The 23,075-nt window shown below is 39.8% G+C and overlaps 1 protein-coding gene across 1 annotated transcript; it reads left to right on the forward strand.

The window, feature by feature from the left end:
• The first annotated feature begins 1,066 nt into the window (after nt 1-1,066).
• st6galnac5b (ST6 (alpha-N-acetyl-neuraminyl-2,3-beta-galactosyl-1,3)-N-acetylgalactosaminide alpha-2,6-sialyltransferase 5b) lies at nt 1,067-16,492 on the forward strand. The gene is made up of 5 exons (XM_075484331.1): nt 1,067-1,213; nt 1,727-1,930; nt 11,186-11,595; nt 12,422-12,529; nt 14,455-16,492. Exons 1-5 carry the CDS (start codon nt 1,193-1,195, stop codon nt 14,714-14,716), a joined length of 1,005 nt encoding a protein of 334 aa, XP_075340446.1. The 5' UTR covers nt 1,067-1,192; the 3' UTR covers nt 14,717-16,492.
• Nucleotides 16,493-23,075: the final 6,583 nt, after the last annotated feature.

The following is a 23,075-nucleotide window of genomic DNA, read 5'->3' on the forward strand; positions in this document are numbered from 1 at the left end:
CAAAAGGGTGGCGTTCCCTAAAATATATTTAATTCATGACAGCATTAAAAATACAAGCAAAGTACATTGCTGCTACCAAAATAAAACGTCCTTTTATCATTATGTAGGACATGAAACCTAAGGACCTGTATCTGTTCCTTAGTGTCATCACATATTCTTCATTAGAAATTTGTGCCGCACAAATTCTTATTCACACATTACACCAGTTTCCTTTTTGTACTCAAATAATGATACATGCTCTGTGAGCGTCAAACTTAGAAATGGCTCAATTACAGTGACGCATGCAGTTAAGGAGAAATTAAAATCTAGCAGTTTAGCAGCAACCTCACATCTGAGAGCTGTGGTGAAGAATGCATTGCAGTCATTGCTCCAAGCAGAGATGTATAATCACGAGGACAATTGCTATGCACCTGCCTACCATGAAGAGCAGACGCACTCAACTGGACGGAAAAATTGCAAGTGGAGTGGGAGACTCTTTCTCTTACAATAACTCAGAGTGTCTAAATCTGAGGATTGCCTTTTCAAAATGGACTTCACATTCAGACATAACAGTATTTTCTGAGACTTAAGAGGCACAAATGGTATGACATTTAGGTTGTTTTGTTTTTTTCACCAAGGAGACAAACGCAGTGTGCACAAAGATTACCACGTTTGCAAATATATTTAATCAGAAAAGGTCCATTACTGAGAGCATCAATACACTAACTGAAATTATTGTGTTTTACTCTGCATGAAATCAATGAAAAAATATATATGCTGCGTGTTGTTTTGAGGGAAAATAAGCAATTTCAGTAGTGCTTTTAAAAGCAGGTGATTTCTCCAGGCTCATCCTGCATATAGCACCGGTTTGAAACCCATGGGATGGATGGAAATGTGTAAAAATAAGTCTCTGTATTGCAGCTCTGGGAAGACTTGTTGGATACATCATGGTAAAATCATGAGCCCAATCAAAATCATGAGTCAATTTGCCATGGGCAAATAGGGTGTTTAGGACCATGAGGAGCGCGATGGAGATGGAGGCAGAGCATCCCTTTAGAGGAGAGCATGGGGAAAGAATAGTGGAGCTTCGTTTTGTGTGGCTGCGCTCTGATCCGGGTGATGCTGCCACTCGCTTGAGTGTTGCGTGTCGAGGAGTCCCGACGCTCGATCCCGATAGGATGAAGAGTCGCTCTGCTCGTGGAAACGAGGGGAAATGAAGATGAAGATAAGAGTGGTAATTAAGAATGAGAGCGGGGGGGGGGGGGGGGGGGGGGGAATAGTTGATTGTACTGTTCCTTTGTGTGGAGCTTGAGTGTTTTTGCTGCTCAGACATGAGTTGCAGACTGATCTCTGTCATCCACTGTGCCCCGATTGCACTTTGCGGATGCATATTTATAACACTCGTAAAATACATTCATTTAAGGGCTCACAAAAGTTTTTTGTGCGTGTGGATGCAAATTTGGCGCGTTTGAATAGATCCGCCTGGTGCCATTTTTGCAGCATTTGTTGAAACATGCTGCCCTGTTAATAGAGCACGTTGAGAGCACGCATTTGAGCGGCAGAGCTGACATTTGGTTTTCAGCCTCACATAAAGCGCAGGTGTTACTACTGAGTTCTCTGAAAGCTGACATTTAAGTTGTGGAAATTACTTTACCATAGATGCAGGAGTCCTAATGCCTGTGGATTGTCTTGGAACTCAGTAATTAACCTACTCTAACTTGACGTTGTTGACCATGTGACTTTCTAGTGCCAATGGATTGGTGGCATCATCATCGTTACCATGGTTACCAGCATTATGTTTGTATACAACAGCAGCTCTGCTGACAGGTCATCTTCCTCCTCATCATCATTGCCTTCCCACCGTTTGGACTTTGCTGTTCCAGCCACAAAAAAACCAGGAAGACTTCCACGATCGACTCTGGAGGGGTACGCAGGTGTCATGGATCATAAGGTAAGCATCCACTATCTGTCTTCACTGTGGGGTAATCTGACTAATTGCAGCGTCATAGGCAGTATTCATGCTGTATTTGGTTCTTTGAAATATATATTTTCCATCCCATTTGGAGATAGCAAAGATGCAAGAATGTGACATAGACTGAGGCAAGGCTAAAGCACCACCCATCATTTAAGAGACCTTGGTTGTGTGTTCCAACAAAGGGAATGTGAGTGTTTGTCAGTGGACTGGATGCCCACATAGAGGACAATGCAGCTTGCAGTGGTCCAGGAAAACAGGACATACCAAGTGCAAAGTAATTGCTGGTGAACTTGAGAGGCAACCTGACTGCAAGGCTTCAACGAAGTCTTGAAAAGTACGGAATTTTATTTGAATGTTTTCCAGGTCCGAACAAGTATGGGTATATTTCCCTTTTTTGTTTTCAAAAGGCAAAGCATTTCCAGAATGTACTTGATGAAACAAGGAAGGTACTTTTCAAATAGATCATTTCTATATCATGAGACAGTGTGTTCTGCGTCGCTGATTGAGAAGCCAAAGACACCCGGCACACTCATTCAGTTGAAGAGCGCCCTGGGTGGCTGTGCCTCGGGTGGATTTCTGGGCTGCCCTCTAATTGCAATATTTTTCATTCAGCCCACGGCTTCTCAATATGCTGGACTGTCTTCGGAAGGCTTAACATTTGCATTCCTCGATACTGTGAACAATAAACTGAATAAACTGATTAATAGCAGATTAGCAGACTTTTTTTTTACGCTTATTCATAACATTGTTCACTTACAATAGTTTGACAAATATTTGGCAGCATCATGGCATAAACAGTCAGATTATAACATATATGTTCATTATGATAAACCACCATGTTTGTACTCGTGTCAAATATGACCGGACAAAGTGACTGAATAATCTGGAAATTTAAGTAAAAAAATTAACAGAATTTCAAAATGGAACATTTTTAGGAACCCAAACGGGGAGAAAAAAATGAATAAAAGGAAAGTCAGTTTCAGCATCTTCAGTCATTCACAACGTTAAACTGTTTCATAGTTAAATAGTTTTATCACCTTCTAGTCAAAACTCTTGGCCAGGAGTTTGAATTACTTGTGTTTAATCAGTAACGGTTTGATTGGAAAACCAAATATAAAGTGTTCTGAGATACTCTGATTCACGTCATTTTAATTTTCTGATTAAGTGACCCCTGTGCCCTGTGAAGGGGGTCATTGTCATTGTGTTTCAGCATTCAGATGTGAGCTCTCAGTACGTGTGTACTGCCCTACTTGTTGAGAATACAGTGAAAGATGACTCGTCTGACCAAGTCACCTTTTCCACATTTCTATAGCTTATTATTTAGAGTTGTTATCCCTCTCTTTATTTTTTCATGTGTCCGACTGTTCTTGCTGACAGACAGTTTGTGTCCTGCATAGAGATTCCCCCCATGAGGTGGATGTGCATGCATGCAGACAAATACAGACCATAATTATGTTTAAAGAATATGCAAACTCTTGTGGTCGTGAGAGCAACTGTGTGTAAAGAGTAAAAATGATGTCCATTAGCTCGATCCACCATCCATTTAACAAGTAGTTTTTGATTTCTAACTCTGACCAAGGGATGTTACACCCTAAAGCCAACAAATTTTTCCGTAACATGTTATATATACCGTACATAATATATAGTATAAAGGCATGGTAACCTGTAAAATGATGCCCATGTAGGTTTAGTACATGGGCATCATTTTATTCTTGACGTTAACAGCTTAACTGCACCTGCAGTTAACCAAAGTGGAAGGATCTGCTTTCATTATGTTTGTCCACTGTCAAGCTTTTCCTTTAACATGAAACCAGAATGTGGTGTTAATCGTTTGGTCTTATGCAGTTCATCTGCGTTCAGACAACCAGGCAAACAAAACAGGCTTGCATGTAAATGTACAGTTGGGATGGGGAGTAAAATTGAATTTTCAGGGAGAGCTCTTGTGTCTTTAATGTTTTGGCTAAATGAAAACCTTTTGCCTGTCTTCATTAATAAATCAGATTAGTCATTGTTTCTTTATTTCCAGCTCTTATACAGGCGCTTTCATCTGAATTATTTGTGACATTTCATGTTTTTAAAGCAGTTTAGCATTTTCATCAGTAATAGTAAAATTTTCTAAATCATCAAACTTGATATTAATTTCTGTTAATGAGAAAAAGTTCAGCACGAGTCTGTTTAAGGCTTCTGTCTCGGTATAATCTCATCTATTGAGCACTGAAATCCAAAAGTAAATTTCCTGTAATAGCACCAGCTCTAAATTCTCTCTATAGTTTAATCTGTTCAATGATTCATAACTAATGTGTTAATAATTAAAATATCTAGAAACTAAATACGATGGATATCTTCTAGAACGGCTACTAAAGACATCATCACTGAGATCTTTTGGCCCTGTCAGCACCAACAGTCACTCGGGATGAAATGTGGACTCTAACCCAGTATATTTTTACTGAGTGTTGGCACATCATGTCCCATCAGTAAGATAAATGATACAGTGAGACAGAGTGGCATTATGGTGGTAAGGCAGTAGCAAACAAGGAGAAGATTTACAGAAACATAAATGTGCTTGCAGTTCACCTTTTACTTCCAAATAATCAATGAGATGAGAGCATGGGATTGACGTTGGTTTGGAAAGAGCTTTTGATCCAGCTGTTGGACCCATCTCTGCTCATGTTATAAATAGCCTTCATCAGATCTCTTTAAAGATGATGAAAAAGCAACATTAATCCACAGAAAGAATCTCTTAAGATAAATGGGAAGTAGTTACTTCAGCTTGGACAGCGTTTTGCTCTGTAAGCACTTTAAAAATCACACCCTATTTGATCCTCCACTTCTTATTAGCATGCAGCTGATTAACTATGAATCCGCAGGGCAACATGTTCTGCCTGGTGTTGTGTGACTTTGTTCCCCTGCACCTTCAGCCGGAGCCCAAAAATGACTAAGCAGAGCGGACCTGCTGTGCCATCTGTAGAGTGGGTGGAATCCGTCTGAATGGTTCCCTTTGGTGTCATCTGAGGTCTTCTGCTGCTGCCGGGGGGAATCTTGGCTTTGACACAAGTGCACACTCAGACACACACGCACATCCACGCATCACTGGAGCACTAAGGCAGACAACCTCATGCAAATTCTGTGACACACAGTTAAAATTTTATGCCCTCGTCAGTTCCAGAGATGCTTGAAAATATGAGGAGTGCTCTGGACCCTGTTTATGGCCTTTATCACCATGTGAGCATTTCTTGTTTTCATGGGCTGGGATTTTTCTAAAGGTGGGTGGTGGTCTGTGGCAACTTTGCTCATGTAATTATCACTCAGGACTGGGCAGAGCACTCAGTACACATATTTATTTATGAGATTATGCTGCTTCATGTTTTGAGGCTTTAAGTAATAGGAGAGTTGAATGGATTCCTTAACACAGAATTACTGCGTCCTTCTTCTTTGCTGCCCAATTTTTCTTTGTCTGATGTTTTGCCTATTCTAGTTAAAGACATGTTGACCTTTGAATAACTGTCAGTAGAATCGGTACACGTTGGCATTCATAAACTGTGGACAAAATTTCTGCGAGAGCATGAATGTAGATGTGCAGTTTTATGATGTGTCTACTTATTATGAGGGATGCCCTTCTGTGCTCTCACAGCCTTTGTTGCAGTCAGCCTTGAGGAAATTTGAGCCATTAGAAAGTCAAAGCTTCTTTCACCTTGCTAAAATTAAATTCAAAGCTGTCCTATTGTGTACAGCGGCAGGTCTACCAGAAAACTTTTACAAGAAAACGTTTGAAAAAACAAGAATGTGTGAATATTAGAATATAACAGCTTAGTGTTGAGCTTACTTAATGGATAAATTCCCAGGATATGCAAATGTTAATTCCACTTAAAGTGAGGGATGAGCTGTCATGCTAAGAGTGAAATTATAGTCTGTTTTGTTGGTTAATCTACCTTAAAACTGTGTTCTCCCTTAAGAGCTGAAACCCAGACCGATGAGGGGAATGCCAGGACTCCACAGGAAGTTATGAATATCATTGTCTCGGAAGCAGCTGAACATTGTTTTGCATCTTTCATCAATTTGCTGCGATCAGTGCTTGTGCCCTCCGCCTCTCTCTGTCTCAGGTTGACTGGATTAAGAAGAAGAAGACAGGCACTTTGATCATTTTTGCCTTTTTTCCCTCAAATTTAGAACAAAGCACGTTCAGAAGTGGGACTCGGGTGTGTGTGTGTGTGTGTGTGTGTGTGTCATTGGCAGGGTCTTAATGAGCTGAATGCAGGAACTGTCAGGAGGATTCAGCTGTAATTAACTAGTCCCTGAGAAAAGAATAGCATCACTGATCAGGAAGCCCTCACAGCACATAACAGGCGGTTCTTGATATACTCCTGCTTTCAGCTGAGCCATTAGCCTAATTCTGTGCACTTCGGAGAGTTACTATAACAAGTAAATAATTTTCTATCACTGTAAGCCGCAGTCTTCAAGCAGCACTGCTCAAATCCGAGGATTGTTAACACTGAAAGATATGGCTGGTAAATTTGTACATTTTTTGTCATTTGTAAGATTTTCCTGTGTTGGCAGTAGGAGTTCTTTTGTTCTTCAAAAAGTATTAAAGGCAGAAAGCCACATTTTGTAGGTGTTTGCTGCCAAAAAAAACAACCTCCCAGCATCTGAAAAAGAAGGGGGTCGGATGACTTTTTAACACAAATGTTTTCTCTTGCAGGGGAAATGGTTTAATTTATCCACATGGACCCAAGAGGAAAGAAAGAAAGAAAAAAAAAATCTGCTCATTTTCTACATCAACAACATCAGAAAATTGCACCAACATGCTGATTATGAAAAGAGGCAGACAAACCTCAATGTGGATTTAAGAAAAGAGACTACGATTTAAGTTGGATAACAATCAGCCTCAGACAGGTTCAGCATGTTAATACAGGAAGAAGGTTTTAAAAAAGTCCGGATCCCACATATTATTCGAAATATCCAGGCATTTGAAAGGATTTAGAAAAAACTCTCACTATATATCACTTGTAATGTTTTATTCTGCCACGTCCTTTTACTTAGAGGGGTGAACAAAGCTGGTGAAGTTTGTGCGAAGCTAACTTTTGATATCGATCTGGATCTTTTTTCATCCAGCCTTCTCAGAGGGAGACAGTCTCCTACTGCTTCTGTTTATTTGGTGTCTTTGTGCAGTCTTTTTTCATTCTTTCTTTTGTTCAATAACACAATACTTTTTTATATCACACAAAAAAAGCCTAAACCAACAACAGTGGTCATATTAAAACTTCTGAATTTATTGCTTGTGCAGTGAATAGTTTTTCCTTTAGTCAGGACCTTCATATAAAGTCATTCAACCATGCCAAGCTTTTTTTTCCTCTAAGTTTGTGCTGGCCAGCCTATTTACACTGAGTGGGTGTGTAAAAATGAGGCTGGAAGATTAGAACCACAATGGAAGCTCTTGTGCAATTTCAGAGGCTGACTGATGCGCTTTGTTCTCGGTGCAGTTATGATCTTGGGGTTCCACTGCAAAGTGCACCTATAACTAGTGATCATTCTGATGTCTAAGTCAGTGTTAGAGCGTTAACTGATGGGGACGGGATTCACTGGTGCAAGACTCTGACTTGCTTCCTCTGCTTCTCTTAAAACGGTGGCTCTTCTCAATGGTGCCTAATTCAGATAAGAAATGATTAAGCATTTATTCTAAGTTGTAGCTGTTGCACTTTCAGATTGTGATAATCCTTGAAATTAACAGCAAATGCTGAAGCAGAACTTTGTTCAAAAAACGAAAGGACAGTCGTGTTAATATGAGCCTGATAATGGGTGAAATTTGCATGTAACAGGCAGTACAGTTGTCTTTCATTTATTCAGTAGTCTGTGCGTCACTTCTTCAGTTTCCTGGCTCCCGAAATATCTACCATCTGATTCTGAAAGCTATTCTCACTTTGATTCAGACTCTATATGGGCCTATTTCCCTGCAACATCAAGTTGTCAAAGGCTCAGGAGGACGGAGCAGCAACATCACTGTCAAGGACACTTTTAGTATTTCACAGGCACTTCAAGCATACAGCTTCCAATTGCTTTTCATTTGTTTAACATGTTGGAATCCTAATTGGATGTAATTACTTGGACTTTGCTAAGGGGATGAAATGCTCCATATACTATATATATCTCTTGTATGCAGGAGAGGAAATAGCCAAAAGGACTTTCACTCTTCCCAGCTAAGGCAGGTAGGGTGTGTTTGTGCAGCGAAGTGTGTAATTTGTTCCTACCTACCTGTTAGTGAGGGAAAGTGTCTGCTTACACAGAGTGCACATCCAGACAAGAATTGGTTTCTTTTGGGAAATGCCTTGGAAAATGGAAATAAGTGCTCCTCGGTGCATAGAGATTGTGAATGAATGTGCGTTTGTATAAAGAGAAATAAGTGGGGTTGGATCTATGCATTCTTCAGACAATTGCAGAATCCCATCAGAAAAAACGTGATTTTATTACATATTCGTAGCCGCATTGAACTCCGCATAGGGATTTAAGGACTCACTCAGACTCATACGCTCGCACGCTCACAAGCGGAGAAACAGACACTCACACCAGGCAATCATTCAGTGTGGGGTCAGAGATAGTGGGAGTGTGTCATATATATAGCAGTGGGAGCAGCACAGCCTGTGGCCCTGGTAACATCACCTGTGTGTATGCAGACACACACACGCATCCCTACCTTGGAGCCTGATGGAGTGTGACGCTCAGAGGATGGTTCAGAATGCCGATGTAGCTCTCCGTTAAAGCTGGGAATAATTCATGTGAAGAGTCTCTGGGTGTTTGCTGTAGGATCATTCAATCTGAGTTATCCTCTTTCAACTCTGAAAACCTCATGGGACACAACAACATCAGTAACGGGTCCATATAATCCAAATCATACAACAGCGCCACCATATGACACAACACTGCATGGCAACACTGACAAAGTTTACCAATATGAATTATCCATCGACCTCTGAGAGCACTGGATTTTCTATAATGTATCATTTTCTCTCTAATGCATGTAGCCCTTGTTTTAAGTGTTGCTTTGAGGCTATGTTTGACTGCATGATGTTGATGCGGAATGAAAGTTCTGAGTAGAATAGGCTCTGCTCACATGTCAACCATGATAATCTGCATTTGAATCATACAGACAAAGCATAAAGTATAGAAGCTTGGATCACCGCTTGGATTGTACTGACTTCAGTGACCGCTTGACATTTCCCAAAACGTTAACATCTGGAGGTCTGAGACAACAAATTGTCATGCCATGGGACTTTAAGTTTTATGTTTTAGCTATCATGTTTTAGGTCACATTTTGGTTCTTAGTCCATGTTTAGTTTAGTTATGTCTTAGTTTCCCTGCACTCTGTTAATTAGTTCACTCACTTCACCTGTGTCATTCCCCTCCAGCTGCATCCAGTCACTAATCACTGTCCCTATTTAGTTTCCAGTTGCCCTTCTCAGTTTGTCAGTGCTTTGTTTGTTACTCCCCCTTCATGCCATGCCACGATCTGGCTTGACCAAGTTAAGTATTTATTTATTAATCCTTGCCATGTTAAGTCCTTGTTTTGTTTTCCCAGTATTTTTCCATAGTTGAGTTTTTTGATATCCGGTTCAGCCGCGCTTTTCGTTTGTACTTTGCTTTTTGATCCCTTGTATCCTGAGAATAAACCCTGTTTTGCTTTTGAAGTCCGCATCCGTGTCCTCCCTCCTCACCCCAACCTGACACAAATATTGGTCAAATGGATTCTAATATCATTAAAAATTTCTAGTTTTGTTCGTGACCTCCTTCGAATAAAGCTTTATTATACATTCAAGCTTTATTTTCTCCTATTATGTTTTAATCAGGTCAAATCTATCATTTCTCCCAAGCATTGGTTTTCCTAACATTTCCATTAACCCACATTTTGTGCTCTGTGCAGCTAATTAGTAAATGTTAGGGCGCTTAAACTGTGTTGAATATCATATATGCCAACTATGTATGTTGGCATTGCTAGTATGAGCACGTAGACTCCACCGTGCATGCATAAAAAGTATTTCACAACAAATCCACCATACAGATGAGTGCCCTGAGCTAGCTTAACAGTTTTAATTAATTTTCAACAAGGCTGTCTCATGCTTTATTAACAAAGTTTTTACTCAAGCTGAAACATTTTTACCCATCTTAATTTGTGTGTCAGCGCTTTCCTACTGATTTTGTAAACTGCCGTGCTGCCTCTATATTTTGTGGAGTCCTTGAACACACGGATCCTGTTGCTCTCATGTTTTCATGGTCGTTGGCAGCTTCAAACAGCCACCTCTTCAAAGCTTTTAGATGACTGAGCTTGTAACTTAAAAGGGAATTCAAGGGAATCCTCAACCTTGATGCCTGTGTCATGCAAATATGTTCATCTTCTCCCTCTCTGCAAGGATTCACCGGGTCCCTCTGCAGCTGACCATGTGCAGCCCAAATATCTGTTAACTGGATAGACTGAATGCGCCTTGATTCAGAAAAGAAGACGACGAAGATGAGTAGGGAAACAACATCAGTGCATGTTCTGAGGAGAGACAGTAGAATCTTTGTTATCCACATCTCTTGAATATACTGCTCCCCATATTATCCAAAAGCTTGTGTGCAAATGCACATCTGTCAGTTTGTGGACACAGACACCATGAATTCCCTTAAAGAGTAACACAAACTGCAGTATTTCATTAAGGTTAGGCAATAATAGTACTTGGTTAAGAACAGAAAACATCATGGTGAAGTGTTTAAATACAAAATTAAAAAATTAATTATGTTTTACGGTGGAAAGCTTCGCTGACACATTTTAAATTGTTATGGACAAAACAGTAAAGTAGCAGAGCAAACGAAGTCCCATGGGAGTCAGGTGACTATGCCCCTCCTCTACTCTGACATCCTAATGCTGTTCATTTCTTATCAGCCAGAAATATAAAACTATGTTTTCCTGTCTCTGTTCCTTTTTGGCCCAGCTGGGCCATCACTTACCACTATGGAAGGATATCTGGCAATATGCAGCTGTTGAGCAATGTGTGTGGGAAAGTAAATGTAACCGGGTACCCAATGCGTTCAAAACTGACACCAAGGGACCAAAAGGCAGGATGTCAGGAGTTGGGATTGAGAAAGTGTTAAGTTCATGATTCCAGAGGAACTCAAAAGTCTTGAAAACTATATCCCTCTTTGACGGCACCTTTTCAAAACCATCTGAATGTAACTGCAATTAATTCTGACCTTTCACCTCCACAGCCTCTGAAAATGCACTGCAAAACTTGTGCCCTGGTGACCAGCTCTGGCCAGCTGACTGGAAGCGAAAAGGGGGAAGAAATCGACCGCTCTGAGTGTGTTATCCGAATGAATGATGCTCCCAGCGCCGGGTATCAGCAGGACGTTGGCCGGCGCACAAACCTGCGTGTTATAGCTCATTCCAGCCTCCAAAGGGTGCTGCGGAGCAGACAGGAGCTGCTCAACGGGAGCCAAGACACTGTGTTCATCTTTTGGGGACCGAGCAGCTGCATGAGACGAGATGGAAGAGGCCATGTTTTCAACAACCTCAGACTTTTAAAGCAGCTACTCCCCAAACTTAAAATCTACGTAATTACCCGAATCAAGATGCTGAAGTTTGATGAATTATTTAATAAAGAAACGGGCATTGACAGGTAAATGTTCGCAGAATGTATGTTGCCTTTGTGAGGTTTATGTTTATGTGACCAAAAATGTGATATGTGAAAGAAGACTAGAAGAGCCAGCATGATAACTCAGTATTTTTTATTATTATTTGAATGGAGAAGCCAATACACAGATTGCACTGCAACATGATTTAGATTGTCATCCAGGAAGCAGAAAGGAAGTAAAAAGAAAAAAAGGTTTTTGTTTTCAGAAGCAGAGTTGTTGCTTAGTTTGGACCAGACCGAACAAATTTGATCAGATACTGCACACATTGGTCTTAATGTAATATCTGATATTTGTTTTAATGCGTATTTGTGTGCACAATGGAAAAAATACTGACTGATAATGACTACTTGAAGAAACGAAGTAGATAAAGACATTTGACTGACGCAAATCCAGTTATTCATACAAATTACAAATTTGCATATGAACAATATGTCCACAGGATGATAAGGCGGAAGTTGTATTTGAATGGAAATCCAGTCACTTCAGCTATTATGTGACCATAGCCAATCTCAGAATAGATGTCTTCTTTGTTGTTGTCCTCTTTTCTATCAAGCAAAATGCATAGAAAATACTAGAGAGTCTGCAAAGGCGTACCTTGTTTGCATAGTCTAGGGATCAGCTAACTCATTTATAGCTCCTGTTTTGTACTGTATATTTCTTCCAACTTGGATGATCAGTGAGGTGAAATGAAATAAAACAAGGTTCCAAACCTTTAACTGAACGTTCAGTAGATGGCCATTGCTCTCACTGTATTTAAACTACATGTGTCTGGTTTTTACTTGTGCGGATCCTCTCTTGTCTTTGTTCCAGGAAGAGCTCCAACTCCTGGCTGAGCACTGGCTGGTTCACCATGGCTATAGCCCTTGAGCTGTGTGACAGGATCAACGTGTACGGCATGGTGCCGCCGGATTTCTGCAGGTTGAATCTGTATTTTTTTATATCCAGAAGTCGAGTTGCTTAGCAATTCATTCTGCTTTCCCACTTATTTAACTTCCCACGGTAATCTCCACAGATACCGTGGGAAGTTAAATAAGACACCCACCATACTTCATATTTCTGTTAAATCACAGTAAAACTTGTGCATTTGTGAGACAGGTTAGTCTGTCGTTTTATGAAAGGGAGGAAATGAAATAAAAGTAATTTACTTAAGTGTGAACACAATGTTCTTACTGAATACAACTTCAGCTTTGATCCTGCATTAGATGGTTTTTAGCCACTTTAGAGCTTAATTCAAGCGTAGTGAGCGTAATTAAAAAATTTAGAAAACAGCAACTAAGATCTCTACTCAGCCTGTGTGCTGCTGATGCTGAGGTGGTAGTTCATCAAAGTTTTTATCTTTTGCATAAAGCAGAAATATAACAGTAGAGCTACAGTAAGAAATAATCAGGAGGGGAAGTGTGCACTAACTGTAGCTGCAGTGGTCGACGTTCTAAAATGACTCCACAAATTATGCTCGACTTGCACAATCTAGCTCCGGAAAAATATATGGGCACGTGCACCATTTCTGTGATTGCTCAGGCAAGAAAAAAAAAAGAAAAAAACTTACTTGGTCTTTGCTACACAATGGTAACATTGTTCAAGAACAAGAAAATAATGTAAATTAGTGGATGTTAGGAGAAAGGAAGGGTAACACAGCCCATTGTCACACTTTGGCTTAAAAGCCGGCCGAGAAAAGATATAGAAAAACAACTCAATTTCGGGGCCCAGGTGTCTCAATAACTCTTCAGGTTTGTCTCCACTGACTGCTGCGGCATGAAAAAAAGATCATATAGTTTTTATCAAGTGAGGAGACCATTACACCCCTCCAGCAAAGGGTAGCTGAAATAGTCTTTCTGATGAAATAATAAAAATGTTTCTCCAGAAATATGAATTATAAAGAAGGCACCAACTTGAGTGCCGAGTTCCTTCTACGGGGCTTGTATTAGTTTTTAATCATACAAGAGTAAATATTAGTTTACTAGTTAGTTAGAAATATAGGTTAAGAGGGTAAATGGCAAAATGGCACACAGAGCAAATAATTGTAACTATAAAAAGTTTGCTCGTATCATATTATCATATTTACCAATAAAAAGATTTGAAAATATTTTCTCCCCTTGACTTGCAGTTTCAGCTGTTAAGTTGGATGGGTTCAGTTTGTCACTTCCTCTTTGAATAATTTGGCCAAATCGTGCATGAAACAAAAGGAACAAAGTCTTCTTTTGCAGCTCCACTCTGTGATTTACTGTGTGCTGGCAACATGGGTTTGTTTCTATCTGAATTCTGGTCTGGTGCATCCTTAATGATGCCTCTAACTTGCAATGACAAAATCACGTATAACCTGCTGTGACAACTTCAGGTTTCCGTAACTGCCATGCAGTCAGGCTGATGAATGATTGTGACTCCAACACCATTGAAAACACTCATCTTGTCATTTACTATAAAATGAACATATCACTCGGTTTTGAAACACAAAGATCAGCTGTATAATACGCCCGCGTAGCATTCAGGGTCTTTCATTCTTTTTTTTTGTCAGTGCTATTTCTTAAATCAAGCAACAAGGTTACAAAGGACATTTTGAAATATGTAGGGCAGATTGGAGCGACTCTCGAGTCACACCAAACTCTTCCGCTGAGCTTGACGTGACTGAGAGCATCAGAGGAATAAAACAGTGTGTAATGAGCATCTCTGAGAGCCCAGATTCTTCTAATCTGTTTTCCTGTCTTCATGTCTCCTTTTATTCCCCACTGTGACTCGCTTCCTCTCCATCCCTGCATCTCATAATTATCTCCACACTATTCCCCCATCCCTCCCTCGCACTTTGACTTTCTTTCCTTTTCATGCTTTACCCCTCTTTTCCTGTGAAGATCCTCCTCCCATCCCACTGTGCCGTATCATTACTATGAGCCCTCGGGGCCTGACGAGTGCTCCATGTACCTTACCCATGAGAGAAGTCGACGAGGAAGCCATCACCGTTTCATTACAGAGAAAACGGTGTTTTCAAACTGGGCTCGAACTCTCAGCATCCATTTTTACCAGCCAGACTGGAAGCCCCCTGCAGCCGTCACCAGCGCAAACAGCTCGTACACGCCGGTTCCAGCTGCATCCTCAGTCTCCCTCCACAGATGATCCCCACAAGAGTGAGACGCGTGTGTGTGGACAGTTTTATTGCGCACGGATTGCCTCTCTGACTATTCTGAATAAATGAGATGGCAGAAGGACAGAACAAGCTGCTTGTGACTGTTAGCCGGCTTGTCTTGGCAGCTCTGCAGAGTGGGGTCAGTTCACAATAGCAGCACAGAGCCTCTGAAAAGTTTTGAAAATGCAACTCTAATAGAAAGGTTGTCTCCAATCTGTTTTTGTGCAGTGCAGCGCTGCTTTAATCACACTGCAGTCAGAGAGGTGACGGTCAATGGGGAAGGTACACTACTGTAAAAATGACAGAAGAGTCATCCAAAACTGAGTACAGATACCTTGTTGTAACACTAAAACCAATAGTACTGTGCTGGTTGCTTGTGTCATTTTTACTTTTTGACCAACTGATTACTTCAGCCTAAAAGAATCATGGATAGTTGAGTCAAAGCCACCTAGTAATGTTTCTCATGATAATAAATGTCAGTTTCATAGTCATGATAAACTAAAGTTCCTCCTCTGGGAGTCTGTACCCAATATTATTGTGATTCATCAAGTATTTTCTTATTGGTATTTCAGTATGGATGACAGAGCTTCTCAAAGTGTTCTGGCCTTTTTGATCAGCCTGGTATGGAGGTAATATTTATTATGCCAAAGTTTGGCAAAAGAAATGTAAAAAGAATGGGAAAAAAAACCAACCAAATGAAAAATGTATATAGCTGCAATGATATGGCATAAATTGATTTATTTGTTTCGTAGTTCACAGTAACTGAGCCATTAAACCCTGCACCTCTGAATCCCCAGACAACACGATGAACAGAAACATGCTTTGCAGCACAAGTTAAGGCAAAGACATCACATGGGGCAAAAACAGGGGTATTTTCTGTCTGTTCAACCTTAAAAGGTTTTTTAAAAGGTAAAATAATTTAATGGATAAAATTGTAACAAGAAGAAAAAAGAAATAACACTCTATTCTGCTGGTTCTACGTCATCTGTAGATATTTTGGTGAAGTTTGATCATATATATATATATTTTTTAAATAGAAAATGCAGTGCGTCCACTATTAATTACAGTAAGACAATGAGTGTCAGTGTGAACTCATTGAAATGTGTGATCTCTAGTATCCAAACAATATCCATGTGAATTTTGGTTGAATATATGTTCATTTTTTGGTTGAACAATCAAATGTGCATTTATAGCTTTGGTACTGACCAAAAATGAAACAACACATTGTATTGCAAATGTATTATTGTATCTTGGATAAACTGCTACTGCAGTTAGTACAATGAGCAATGTACAATAAACACATTAAGTGGACTAAACTTGGCAAAGCATAATAAACAACTGAGCAACAACAAGGTAAACCAGGTAGTATTTATTCATTAGGAACTAATTGGAAAGCAAAGGGTAAGTGCGGTAATTTAGTGATTGAATCAAGGTGTACAGGGAGAGCAGAAAACAAGACGAACAGAGAACCCAAGGAGCAGTACTCTTTAACTTAGACAAACTTAACACAGAATACATGGAAATCAGAACAACAAATTAACAGTGTAACAGAGCCAAACCACTACAAAAACCCACTGAATTTTTACACCTGTAAAATCTAAACAGACTGATATTCTAAAATATCCTCAAGGTCTTAACACTGGCTTACTCCATTGATGATCTTGAGTCAGTTTGGCAATTGCACTTTCTGTCACAAGATAAAAAAAAAAGAGATGTTTTCAAGAAAATAAAGAAAAAGTTCAATGAGATTGAAATGGAAAAAAGATTAAAGGGACACTATGTAATAAATTAAGTCATTTATTAGCTCAAATCAACACATTCATTCATAAGTTAGTCCTCATTGGTGTAAAATGATCTCTGTCAAAAATCTCACTTATCCTCCTGAGTGAAGAATAACTTGTCTGTATCTACATAGAGCAGGTAAGCTCTATGGAGGCTGCCATGTCCTTCCGGTCTATGAAAAATGAGGAAGTGCCGACACAGCCCTTTTACAGACAGCCGTTCCACTTCCTATTCACCCCATTATAAAAAATTTGGCCGCAGTTCAGTTGATTTTCTCTGGGGGCGCTGGCGAGCGAGTGCAGAATGACCATTTTCCATAGGGCTGGCGCTAATAACTCAAAAAATGTCCCCGCTAGCGGCTGAAACCTGAAAATAATACTGTGATTTCTGACAGAGGGATGTGGATTTATATCGAAAGTACAATAACCTGGGAGTTATAGCTTTCTGTTTTCTTACAGGTCTGGCATTTGCGAGTCAGTATCCGCTAGCATCTAGCTAACGGAATCTGAAGAACGCACGGCTGATTACGACCGGCTGCTTTACGGCACTCGTCCACTGTGCCAGAGTGCTAACCTGGTGCTGCTAACAACAACCAAAGCTAAACCAGAGGCTAGTCAGAGAGTATGTAAAAGGGCTGTGCTGAAATCTGTAACTATTTGAGCTAACACCTCTCTGCTAGCTCAGCGCTAGGACTGATCATGCCGTAAAGTGATGCCACATGCGTGACGTCACTCGGGATGCAATACTGACAATAAATGTGTATTTTAAACAAATCTAGTGAGTCTAAAAAATCAAACCAAGTGCCGTTTGAAAGGATAATTTATCCTGCCTTTAGGAAAATTAAAATGAAAAAATATAAAAAATTATATCCAAAGCAATGGCTGGATCTAAGGTGGATTTCATAGTACCACCATAGAGTTCGGCGTGCTCTGCACTGCTTCGTTGGCGCCCCTAGAGTGCAGTACCACCCGGAAATAGCCACCAGTTTTCCCTCTCCTCATAATAGAGACTCTCTGGTGCCGAGAGGGACATAAAGCACTTCGAATCGCGATTTCCCCGCCAGGCCTGCAAGCAGAAATGACGTCATTGTGACGTCATTTCCGCCAAATGGCTTATTACAGCCGCTAATGCTAAATAGATTTTATTCCTTGGCACATATGTCTTTGTGTTCATTAGCTTTCTTTTTGTAAGTGCATCATCTTCTTCTTTTTATTATTATTCCTATGCTCCCCCTGGATATCTTCTTTTTGGCGTTATGCTCACATTTGTAAACTGTTATTTTGTTGATTTACTAATAAAGTTTAAAAAAAAAAAAAAAAAAAGCTAAATAGATTTTATCTCGTAAATGATCCCACTAATAATGCATTGATTGTTACCAAACTTCTGCTGTAGTACACATAGGCTCTTAACTCACAAAACGAGGCATTAGAAAGTTTGTAAGTTTACCGGGAGTTTATTTACCGCTGCTAATGCTCCTATTGCTAACGCAGGCTAATGCTAACGCTGCGTCGACGTCACTTCCGGTAACTCCCGGAATATGAATAATTGCATTGCTTGCACACCAAAGGAGATGTTATGTTATCTGACATGTTATCTGTCATCTGTATTCATAGTGTTGTTGTATGTGTGTTATATAATCCTTTGTACTGTGTGTCTTGATTTCTTTTTGTTTGTATGGACCTCGAGACTGAAGCTATAGCTTCTTGAATCTTGACACATTCCGCTTGCCGTAGTTCAAGAAGTTGCAGCGCACATTTGAAAACGTGAGGCGCTAGAGAGCAAATTCATTCAACTTTGCAAAATAAAATTGCACCACTAGATGGGGGAAAAAATTACATAGTGTCCCTTTAAGAAAGAAAAGATATAATTCTATCGTGCAGCCTTGGGATGCCACGTATTCAAATGTGTTCATAGAACATAATCATCTTAATGTTAATCATACTTAGACACGATTCAGATTAAAGGAACGTATTAATCATGAGGTCTTTTTCTGCTAACAGAATCTCCTCACGAGCGCCTTGCCAGCCCATGCGTCTGTAGTGTTGGCCAGGATTTGTTGTCATGAAAGCCAAATGTCAGAAGAAGGCCATGAAGATCTTATGCTGAAATACATGGCAAGAATGACAGCGTACAAATGCAAATGATAACACAGAAATGTCCCAGCCAGGCAATCTGTTTAATCCTCACCCACAACCTTGTGTCTCAGCCTTTTCGGCATACAGGGAGGAGCTGTTTGTTGGCAAGGGATTACCCGGAGCTATCCAACCACATCTCTATTGGGTGAAGCGTGGTGAATGATTCGTGCAGAATTCAAGATGTGCTGTCCTGCAGAGTGGGAGAGCTGCTGCAAAAGACGCTGCTGCCTGTCCCTGTCTTCATTCCGATTTTAACAGAAACGCCTGCACTCAGGTGGAATACTAATGCTGTAATGCTCTCAGGTGCTCTGAGGAAAGTCTGGGTTGTCATGCTAAGTGCACTGGCTGCTCCTTGGCTCTGCACTGTGCAGCACACCAATTAAAGGCACTTCAGGTAAAAAGGTTGGATTTTAAAGGATTTTAAAAATGAGACTGCCATTACTTTTTTGAATGAAAGCCCCAGGCAACATCATCATCACACTGACATTGGAAACATTAAGAGAAAATAAGTGTTCAGTGCAACAAGGATGCTGGCATTTTGGGTTAAATTGAGATCCATATTGAGGCTCTTAATGTGTGTATTAGGTTTATATACATTATAAGACAGGTACAAATATTTAAACTCATCATTACCCTAATTAAAGAAACAATCTGCCAGATTGGGAGAAAAAAAACCCAGATTAGAATCAACCAGCTTGAAGCTAATTTATATATGAGCGCCTTTCAAGCAGATCAAATGCAAACCAAAGCTTTGATGTAAAGGCATCAGACAAAATGTCTGAAATCTGATACAAACAGAACTAAAAGAAAGTTTCAAGCAAGAGGTTGTTTGTTTTATTTTACCCAAATAATCTTTACAAAAAGTACGCAAAGTGCCGAACTTGCAAAAGTGGTCAAATGAACTAAATTGATGTCAGAGTCCTGAGTCTTTAGCACAATCTTGTCTCCTATGTGTTATCATTTATATGTTTGTTCGTGTTCAATATGTGACAAATGGACCAAAATAAAAATGGCTTAAATGTGCAAGTTCATGAGGGTGACTGACATTTAATGCTTTCACGGGGCTTTACATTTTCATTTTACAATATTCGACAGTCATTTTAGTCTATTGGAAACTTGGAAACGAAACATTTGTTCCCTTTTTGCTATATCCAGTTTTTTGAATTGCCAAAAACTTTTATTCCTATAGATGTTGAATGACTGAGCACGCAGATTATAAATGTTTCTCAGCCTTGCAATGGATCAATCTTCTGTCATAAATCTTTTATCAGTAAAAACTTTATTTGGTCGGAAACTGCTTGTAAGCTGATAGTAAAGTTTAAAGGCAGGTTTACTGTCTGGACTGAAACCATCAAAAGCTGTGAAAGACATGGCGGGAGGTGTTCCTATCCCAGATGCTGTAACCACACACCTGCTTTTGATAAGCACAACATCTGACGCTGGCCGCATTACGTATCAGTGCAGTTCATTACAGCTGAGCTTTTTCAACAAGCCTGCAAAATGCCACCGTCCTATGGAGTTAAAACAGTTTAGAGATAAGAGTTCATAAGCGACTCATCTGAGATTACATCAAATATAATATGTCCAGAAGCTTTTACACAGTCAGTTAGTCTTTTCTTTTTTTGGAGCCAGAATCCATTATATCATGTGTTTAAGCTGAACATCTTTTATTTAAAGTGCAGGACTGTCAGGTCTGAACCTGCACTGCCACCTGGTGGCTTCTTCTGTTCTCTACATTTTTTGTTCATGCTCTTCAAGCCATAACAAAACTTGCTTCAGATGACGCTTGATGATGATTATGATGGAAGTGTAACATTGGGTAGAGGTGCAGCAAATTGTATCAATATTTTGTATCCAGTACACATGATATCACCTTTTTAAAAAAGATTTCCGTCTTTGAATACAGATCAGAAAATACTCTAAAACCCTTCCCTGTGTGCAGTGAATTTTGCCTTTTTAGTGTGTTTAGTGTGTTTTTTGTGTGTCTGTGTCTATGTCCAGGACATTATTTTTCCCCAATTGTGATTGTGAACAGTAAATTGGACATATGTTTAACGGTCATTTGTTACCTCTGTGTCCCCAGTCTAAATGACACCTATGTTCAGACTTCACGCTCTGAGAAAAACAAAGAAAGAAGTTAGGCTCAGGCTAACATGGACTCTGAATCAGTCGCCCACAGCCACAATCCAATGCTTTCTGAAGTACTCCTGATGTATTGTGATGTATGTGTTGTTAGTCAGTGGGTAAAGCAGGAAAGGCCAGCTGTTGTTTTAGTCAGGTGATCAAGTTTTCACTCAAGTGAAACCTTGCATCGTCAAATGTGTGTTCGGAATGACACATTTTCCATCTTTCGCCACTTTGAATCAACTCTGCTCAATTAACCATTTGGGTCAGGGGGCCAGAGACTGGATGAGAAAAGAAATGATGGGAAAAAGAAAATGTCCAAGAACAGAGAGTACATTCGTTACCTGTGAATCTTCACTTTGGAGTGTCTTTTGTGATTAGATGAATTTATGAAGAAGGAAGTAATGCTCCTGCTGACAAAAAGCCTGCATTATGGGTTATTTTCCCATTTTGCTCAATTTCCTCCTGGCTCCATCTGAAACCTACTGAGGCAGCCAGTCTATTAGAGCAGGCCCATTTGGTGCGGCCAACAAAAGAATGTGATTTTGCTCCCATGCCTGTGCTCAGCTCGCATTGTTACCAGCATCTCTGCTGCTTTGAGAGTATGACACCACACTTGAAGGTGCAATGTCACCCGAGAGGATTACATCAGGAGACCCCTGATCAGGTAATTAGTCCAGAAAGGCCAAATAAAATAGCTATAAGAACAGTTTCATTACCACTTGAAGATGAGAAGACATTCTGTTTTCACAATGAGAACAGACTTCTGCTGTCAATTTCAGACTAAGAGAAAAAAGCTCATTTGTGTGCATGAAAGAAGAGAATGCATTTCTTTTCTTTGGTCTTTTCCTCTCTTTTAGGAGCTGCTTTATGAAGCTACATCTCCTGCCAGTGTTTACACGCTTTCTACAGTATTATTTCTGTGAAGCTGTGTGCCATGAACAAAGTATTTATTCTGTACGATGTGGTTGTTTTATGGAATTGAAGCAAAAAAATTGACTTGTAAACCAGGCATTCAAAATCCATGCACATGTGAGTCTTTAATCACAAAACGATTGAAAAGACGTGACTAAAAGTTTGTGAAAACCTTTGAATTATCATCATATCTACATGAATTTAATCTAAATTGTCATCAGATTTCTCTGCCACTTCTAAAATGAGACGAAGATAATCCAGTTAAATAAATCAGACAAATATATTATTCTTAGCAATTTATACACAAAGGAAAGTTTTAATAATAATAATTCTGAGGAGCTCATAATATGCTGTGCATGCGCATCATGTTGTTAGAAAAAGGTTAGAAAAGACATCTCTAAAAGGCCTTGAATCTACCAAACCCAAACCAGTCAGTTGTTTCACGACTATACTGTCGCTCTCTTCAGCATCGCTCGCCCAACAGTAATAATGAATTAGATAAGAAACCCAGTTTGACTTCTAATTACCTTAAATCCTTTGTCTCATTGGATACTATTTAAGTTCATGAAACCAAGGAAGCCCTGTGAGGGACTGGCGACCTGTCCAGGGTGTACCTCGCCTCTCGCCCAATGACCGCTGGGATAGGCTCCAGCTCCCGACAGTTGGTTTAAGCGGGTATAGAAAATGGATGGATGGATGGATGGATTCCAAGGAAAATATCTGAACATTTGTGAACTGAATCTTTACAGAAAGTGGGACTTGTAGCAAAGAACTTTATTCCAAGGAATGAATGAATAATGACCACTTACCATTTTTACATATTTACATACAAAGGCAGTTTCAATGAAAGAAAGTAATGGAATTTTGATTGCACAAGAAAATAAATCCCATCATTGTTGGTACTTATCTCTGCGTCTATTTTGACCGAAAAACTACTTCTGAGTTAACAATCTGAGTCACGTTAAGCCTAGTCCAAATGCTAGCACATTTGCTCTTGAACAAATCACGATCTCTTCGTAGCAATGTACAGAATTTATTAGATTCATACAAGAACTGCACTTTTCCAGTGTAAACCACACTCATCCTTCTCCCAATGAGCTAGAATTGCAGAGAGAAACGACAAGAGAGGGAAGAGGACATATAATATCCTCTATTGACAAGGAATTCCTGAGGAATTTAAGTGTTTTAAGGATGTGAATAAGATGATGTCTTCATATTCCAAACATGACAAAGCACAAAAGCCCTTCAGAAGTGGAATCAAAATTCAGCTTCAGTGAAACTTTTAATTGAAGAAATTAACACCTCATGTAAAAGTCTGATCAATACCCCAGATATAATGGAAATGCAGTAAAATCACATGAATACATAGCAGTTACATTTGATGAAAAAAGTT

This window comes from Odontesthes bonariensis, chromosome 15 (assembly GCF_027942865.1).
Source record: "Odontesthes bonariensis isolate fOdoBon6 chromosome 15, fOdoBon6.hap1, whole genome shotgun sequence".
Taxonomy (NCBI): Eukaryota; Metazoa; Chordata; class Actinopteri; order Atheriniformes; family Atherinopsidae; genus Odontesthes; species Odontesthes bonariensis.